The sequence below is a fragment of the Diabrotica undecimpunctata genome, chromosome 9 (genome assembly GCF_040954645.1).
Source record: "Diabrotica undecimpunctata isolate CICGRU chromosome 9, icDiaUnde3, whole genome shotgun sequence".
Lineage (NCBI taxonomy): Eukaryota > Metazoa > Arthropoda > Insecta > Coleoptera > Chrysomelidae > Diabrotica > Diabrotica undecimpunctata.
Window position 1 is genome coordinate 96371495 of NC_092811.1, and position 8295 is coordinate 96379789.

The following is an 8295-nucleotide window of genomic DNA, read 5'->3' on the forward strand; positions in this document are numbered from 1 at the left end:
GGGAAATGATTCTGGATCGGTATATTATTGGATACTAGAGCTGTTAAATTAAACGAACGATTACCGGTATAAGTAATCCCCCACATGTTGGTCAACAGCTACGGGAGGAAGAACCGACACGTGGTAGGGCACTCATTGCCCTGGAGAATAGAAATTAACTCCGAAGGCGAAAGAAGTAAATTAGTTAACGGCATTGGCATGTAGAAAGCCAGGGGATGACTACCGCATTAAAGATCTGTAAGGATATCCTTAGTAAAAATCATCATGGATCCACTAATGGATAATTTACTTAATGATCATGGAGCTCGGAATCCAAGATCCGGCAGAGGAGGACAATCAGATTTAGACAACAGTGCCTCTCAGGTCATCATCAAGGTAAATCCCTGTCAAGCAAATAAGAATATCTCTATAGCCTTGAAAATCGGAACATGGAACGTAAGAAGTTTATACCAATCAGGCAAATTGGATAACGCTATGTCGAAAATGTGCAGAATGAAAATTAACATACTGGGCCTTAGCGATATACAATGGCCTGAGTCAGGAAAATGGAACAATTTATTATTCTGGAAACAACGACTCCAAGCACAAACAGGGAGTTGGCATTATAGTTGATAAGAATTCTCAGAAAGCTGTTTGTAACTTTGTTCCCCACTCTGATCGAGTATTAATGCTGTCTCTAAACTCTCATTTAAAACGTAAAATAAATATAATCCAAGTATATATACCCACTGCAGACAAGGATGAAGACACCATAGAAGCCTTCTATAATCAAATCGACAATGTCTTAAGGCTAACTAAAAGACAAGATATAAATATTATAATGGGCGATTTGAACGCTGAAGTGGGCCAAGGAGAAGTGAGGAATTGCGTGGGGCGATATGGACTCGGGGAAAGGAATGAACGTGGCGATAGGCTTGTGGATTTCTGTGTCAATGAGGAACTTATAATTACAAATACCTTGTTCAAACTTCCTAAACGTAGACTATATACATGGAGGTCACCAGCTGACAATAACAACAAAATAGTTAGAAATTAAATAGATTATATTATCGTCAACAGAAGATATAGAAATTTTATAATATCATCTAAAACTTATCCAGGAGCGGACATATGCTCCGATCACAACCCGGTTGTTTTGTCGATGAGAGTGAAACTAAAGAAGGTCAACAGCCCTAACACCAAGAAAATCATGGATACAAGACGTCTCAAACAAGACAACACATATGCGGAAACGAAATTTAAAATAAACGAGAACTTAAGGAAAGTCAAAGAACATAATGCGGAAACTCTAACTATTCACCAAAAATGGGGAAAAATTCAACACGCCCTTGTGTCAGTTGGAAAAGAAACCATTAAACCACTTGGAGAAAAAACAAAACCTTGGATGACAGTAGAAGCATAAAGCAGTAGAAAACATAAAGCAAAAGACCTGAATAAATACGAATAAATTCAGAGAAACATGAGAAAGAAAATTCGAGAGGCAAAAGGGAAGTGGCTCTCCGAAAGATGTAAGGAAATAAAAGATCTGGATAAAAAGTATGATAGCTTTAATTTACGCATTATTACAACTTATTATGCAAGGCAAAATCCGAGGAAAGCGAAATGTGGAAAGACGAAGAATATCCTGGCTTAAGAACTTAAGGAAATGGTTTGAATTCAGTAGTGCAGAACTTTTTAGAGCGGCAGTCAACTGAGTCCGCATAGACATGACCATCTCCAACCTTCGATAGAAGATGGAACTTAAAGAAGAAGAAGCGAATTTTTGACTAGCGGGAAAATCTTTTTGTAGCAGTGCTTGTACCTTTGTAAAATGAAAAGAATATAAATTATCGTTGTGTAAGATATTTCCTCCGGAAGATTTTGTACTTGTGGGATATATAACAGATACTCTTCGAACGCTAATTTCTGGATTTTCCTCATCTTTTATTAACTAACATGTTCATGTGCTGCTGTTATATCATCATGTCGCCCTTTTTTATTATTTTTGGAGCCACTGAACGTGTTTTTCTTAATCGTTGATGAAAAACTGTAAATGAAGAGTGAGTGGGATCATGATTGGGAAAGTTTTCAGGGTATCTACGTTGTGCTGCTCGAGCGTTACACCTAATTTTGCCATACATTTATCCGGAATACGCCGATTCGTATATCAGCATATTCCTTATTAGTAAAACCATTATTATTGAAATAAAATTGTTATATTTAAATCCAAAGTAAAAAACTAAAAGATAAACTTTGCGAACTGAATACAATTTGACAATGAAAAACGTAGGTTAAATTTCGGTTTACAGGTTCACGGCCAACTAACTATAGGGCAAAAAATATTAATATAATTTTCATAACTAAAAAACGAAAAATTTTCAAATCGAATTTTCTGGAAAATGGTATATCCTATCGACTTAAAGTAACAGTACCTTCTAGAACTAGAATACCTGAAAATTTAATAAACTAGTATCACAAATGCTAAAAGGTAAAGACAAAAAAGAAAGAAGTTAAAATAACCGTTGACCTACCCAAAATGGATGCGTATAATCGGTATTAGAAATTCGCAATTGATAAAATCGATTCTGCTTTGGAGGATAAATAATCGTACTAGTTTTAGTTTTTCTAAATAGAAGCGTTCGGTCATGTCATGTCAGAAGACATGTCAGAAGTCATATCAGAAGTCATGTCAGAAGGACATGTTCGGTCCAGGATATACGAATAATGCGTCGGTACACCCACATTTCAAATGCTTCTAGAAAACTAGAAGCATTCGAAATGTGGGTGTACCGACGCATTTTTCGTATATCCTGGACCGAACATGTCACCAACATAGAGGTAATCCAAAGAATCGGAAAGGAGAAAGAAATCGTGAGCACAATCAAACAAAGAAAGCTTGAATATCTAGGCCACATATTGAGACACGATAAGTACCGTCTACTGCAATTGATTGTCCAGGTGAAAGTAGACAGTAAGCGAGGGCCAGGCAGGAGAAGACACTCGTGGCTCCAAAATCTGCGGAAGTGGTTCGGGCTCACATCGGTCGAACTATTCAGAAGCGCGGCAAACAAGATCAGAATTGCAATGTTGATAGCCAAAGTTCGCAACGGACAGAGCACTTAAGAAGAAGAAGAAATAGAAGCGTTCTAAAGGTATTAAAAAAAAAAAACAATTACAAGGCGCCATTTTCAAAGAGCTCTAACTCCCTTAGGAAGTATTTTCGGACTAGGTGAATTGAGTTAAATTGTGTTAAGATTATCTGAGGAATTTCTGGTCTTCGTTTGTTAGGAGAGTTTATGAACACCCTGTACTTACACATGCTCTGAAAAAGTTACAGAATATTATAAACTTGTGTATCATCCCTTACGCTCTACAAATCTCATGGTAAACTTTTATCAATAAAGAAATTAACCTATTCTTATAGATACAAAGAAGAATCAGAAACAGAATATCTTTCGAAATTCAGTAAAATGTTTCAGTTAAATGCAATAAATGTTTCAAAATTATTTGCTTCTTACTCCAAAAAATCCTAACAGTGGATCATCGGCTCGTAGAAATCACTTTATTATTAGATCTGTACCGTTGAGTTTCTCTAGTGGTGCACTTAGCGTAAGTAAATCGTATTCATACCAAAATATCCGAATAGCTATAAAATAGTCTACTTCTGCATCGATGTTAGAGATTTGAAGTTAGTCCAGTCATCGGATATTCAACAATAAAATAGTATTACAAACATTGTGCTATAAAGTCAACACCATGCCCTCTGTTACTTGCTGAAAGTAATGAAATTCCATTAGAAAATCGTAGAAATTTATTAGCAACAAAATATGTATTAACCAATGTATGTATGAAATGTATGAAACCAATGATTTACCGGTTACACTTTCAACAAATTTTATTATACCATTCTATAAATTAGAATTTAATACGATCTTCAAAAAATCAAATATTATATTTCCGAAATATTCAGATTCACATCAAATAAATAACAAGTTGTTGAACTCCATATTGAGTGAATACACTAATAAAACTATAATTTACACAGATGGCTCTAAACAGAACGATGGAAAGGTAGGGTCTGCAGTGTACATTCCTTTCAAAAACAAATCACTTAAAATAAAGCTTCCTCCACATTGCTCTATTTACACTGCAGAAGCGGTAGCTATTAGGAAAGCTCTGGATTGTTTAGAGCACGCAAATTTACAAGATAATGTAATCATCTCAGACTCTAAGTCAGTTCTTAGTGGACTTAATAATACTGAGTTAAACCATAAGACATGTGAGCTGATATGTGATATTAAGCAAACATGAGAAACTAAGACGTAACATTTATTTAGGCAAAAAGTCACACCGGGATAAAAGGTAATGAAATGAGGTAAACGAGCTTGCTAAGGATTCTACTCATTCAGGTATACAAGAACATATTTACACAGTATCAGATCTAATCAATTTTTATAATAAAAAAATAAATTGTAACTGGCAAGACAGATGAAAAATATTGGCGAAGACTTCAAATAATCATTATTACAAGATTCATCCTACGTTACCATCCCTAACAGAATTACCACCACACAATTTTCATTATAATATATCTAAACGATCAGCAGCAACTATCACAAGATTAAAAACTAGTCACGGTGCTGTTCCTGCTCACCTGGCTAGATTAAACATTATAGAATCAGGAAAGTGTTTATGCGATAATATTTCCCAGTGTGTTGTTACATTCTGTTTGGATGTATTAAAAATAAAGCACTCTCATCTACATTTTACGAAAACCTGGTTAAAAGTAATGTGCAACTTCCAGTAAACATAACCCACCTACTGTCACTGAATCAGAAATCAATATACGAACTCATATGTAATCACTTATATTCATCCGGATATATTATAATATAAATTTGGTACAGTCAAGTTTTAATTCATAAACATAACATAAATCATTCAAAAATCTGTGGGAAAAGGACTAGTTTCCATGCCAAACACACTATCATCATCATCATTATCATATTACATACATCGTTAGTTTTAGTTACGAAAAATAATCTTTGTTACTTTAAAGAGTACACATAAAGGCATAGCAACGTTAAGTAGAACAATAAAATATTTTCTTCTTCTTCTTCCGTCTTATATGTAGGATTTAAAGTCTGTTTCTTCTTCAATATTAGCCTCCTAAATTGTTTAAATTAACGCACCATCTTTTTCTTGGTCTGCTAATACTTCTTCGTCCATTTGGTGACTTACCTCGCGCTATTCCTACTATCCTGTTTTCTGCCATTTTACTAATGTGTTCGTTTCACTTCTGTTTAACTTTTGTCACCCATCCATTTATGTCTTTTATATTGCATGCTCTAAAGAATATATCGGACTGGCAAGCAATAAACGAAAGAATCATAAAGATCAACCTCAACCTGAAAGGATCAAAAATAACAATAATAGGCACATACGGTCCGAATGATGATGCACGCCTAGAAGAAAAAACAAAATACTATGAAGTCCTAGATGAAACTATTTCTCAAACAGGTCAAACAAGGGAAACTATTATACTAGGTGATCTCAATGCAAGAACTGATAGAAAAATAAACGATAAAACAATAGGACCATATGGAGAAAATAACACAAACGACAATGGCAGTAACTTAATAGAAATGTGTAAATACAACTCACTAAGGATTATGAATGGGTATTTCAAACATAAGGAAATACATACATACACATGGACTTAGCCTACAAAGAACTTTAGATCAGTAATTGATTACCTAATAATGAAACAAAAATCTAAAATAAAAGTGCATAAAGTAAGAGTGTTTCGAGGAGCCGAATGTGGAAGTGACCACCATCTAGTAAAAGCCAAAATGATACTACGTCTAAGCGGAAATGGTAAACACCAACAAAATAAAAATCTAAATGAAAATCACTCAGTAAAAGTGGAACTGCAGTACAATCTAACAAGTGTAGACAACGATAGTACTAGAGAAGGATCAAGAACACAAAAGAGAATATAAAGAAATGGTAAATAAATTTAAATCCACGATAATAGAGTCAAAAAATCAAAGCTGGGAGAGAAAATGTCAGGAATTAGATACGTACATTGGCGGCCGCAAATCAAGAGAATCCTGGAGGTTTATAAAAAACATCAGATCCAACAAAACAGAACAAATAGCCATACACTCCATAGAGCCCGAAAATGGGAAAAACACTATAAAACACTGCTAGTAGAAGAAAGACCGGAATACAAAAACATCGAACAACATGAAGTCCTGATTCAAGAAGAGCCACCAACAATTAACATCGAAGAAACTAAAAAAGCTGTATCATTGTTGAAAAATGGACGTGCTCCAGGTCCAGAGGGAATATATGCAGAGTTAATAAAAAATGGAACCAACAAAACTATTCGAGATACTAACAGAAGTTTTCAATAGGCACTTGCATGTGCCTAATGAAATGGATTACATCTATCCTTAAAAAAGGAAATAAGAGAAGTGCATTTACTTTTAGTAGATTTAACAAAAGCATATGACACCATGCCTGTTGCGAAATTGTGGGAAGTATTGAAGAAAACCAGTATCGGCGTTCCACTAATCGACGCTATTAAAGATCTATATAACAACATTTATAAATAAGGTTTCTAATCGTTTTCAGGTAACAAAAAGACTGAAGCAAGGTTGTTGTTTATCTTCCATACTATTCAATATATATATATATATATATATATATATATATATATATATATATATATATATATTTATATATATATATATATGTATATATATATACATACACGTTGCACTATGCAGATGACCAGGTTTTATTGCTCAAGACAAGGAAGACCTAGAGTATATGGCTAGAAAACTAATGAAAAAGTACAAAAAATGTACTCTTCCATTTCTGAACATTTCTTTTAACTAATGCATAGGTCTATTGTATATTCTTGTAATTTGGTCGATACATCTTTTTGGGGATATTCCTCGTGATTCGGCCTTTCCTTTTCTTGTATAAGTCTTTTTTTGTTTTTTGTGTCTTTTATTTAAAATTAAATTAGTTTTCCTGTGGTTGGTCCACGAAATTCACAACATTCTTCTATGACAGAACATTTCAGTAGCCACTATGTTTCTTCTTTATGCTTGTAGTAGGGCCTAAGATATTCACATCTGTACCTCAGTATCAGGAATATTAAGTTCTTTATCAACCTAATTTTGAGAGTTCGTAAAATTTGAGAATTCTTCCTGGCTCATAATGTTCTAGCCTCTGAATATGTTCCTACTTTTAAAACTCCCTTCATCTTGTTTTGTCCACTTAAGTTTAGGCAGTAAAGGTAAAATATCCTCATTATGCACCTGCCCCTAATCCCTCATTATCTTAAGCTCCAGTATTATTGGCTGATGATCTGAAAAGTATTCACAATACTTGTTCTATGGAACAGTCTTTATTAATAAATCCAAATTGGTGGTATAAAATTAGGAACATAACTCTGTTATTAATTGCAGCACGGTATTGTATATTTTCTCGAAGAATTAGAAATAGTTGAAATAAGAAGAAAATAAGACTTATTGACTTTAAATTTTATTGGATTCTTTCTGACACTAATAGGAACTTATATACTTATGCCAGCCATATATACATATATATATATATATATATATATATATATATATATATATATATATATAATATATATATATATATATATATATATATATATATATATATATATATATAGTCAGAAATACGTATATACTTATATACGGTTGCCTTTCATCTTATACTCATATTTTATTATATTTTTCTCCTTTGTTACGAGCTTTTTCTTTGAACAGTTATCACACAGGCAGGCAGACGGATAAACAGACGGACAATGAGACGTTTTCAATAAGGCTTACCTAATTTTTAATAATTTTTATTCCCATGTATACAAGCTATTTTGACAGATCTGTAACCATTAAAAAAATCTTCAATATTCTATAAAATTGTGATCAAGTGGCCTAAATCTATTTGAGTCCCAAACTTTTCGAATCATTCACCCGTTGTCTCGTGATATCGGATGAAAAAAGTGTTGAAACTTCCTGACTTCCGATTGCTCCTTTTGTCTACTTTACTTTCGGAATTTGGTTTGTTTGTTTCGATTTTACTCGGCGACAAACTTTTAAAATTTTTGTAAGGTGCAAGTTTGGGTAAATATTTTGGCAACGAACTGTTTTGAATCTATCGAATGTAGATGTAGAATGAACAATAAATTTAAATGTTTTTTGTTGGTTTTGAAATTGGTATTTAGCTTTCCGATGAAAACTAGTTTTGAAAACATGTTAGAGACTATTTAAA

At 33.4% G+C, this 8295-nt stretch overlaps 1 protein-coding gene across 1 annotated transcript; it reads left to right on the forward strand.

The window, feature by feature from the left end:
- Positions 1-264: 264 nt before the first annotated feature.
- On the forward strand, positions 265-5702 carry LOC140451247 (uncharacterized). The gene is made up of 2 exons (XM_072544985.1): positions 265-375; positions 5334-5702. The coding sequence occupies exons 1-2, from the start codon at positions 265-267 to the stop codon at positions 5700-5702; spliced, it is 480 nt and encodes a 159-aa protein (XP_072401086.1).
- Positions 5703-8295: the final 2593 nt, after the last annotated feature.

What these genes read in the sequence shown, in the direction of transcription:
- LOC140451247 (XM_072544985.1), top strand. Translation starts at nt 265, where the DNA reads ATGGATCCACTAATGGATAATTTACTTAATGATCATGGAGCTCGGAAT. An exon ending in CCTCTCAGGTCATCATCAAG is followed by an intron (nt 376 to 5,333) that starts GTAAATCCCTGT and finishes CATGCTCTAAAG; the next exon opens with AATATATCGGACTGGCAAGC.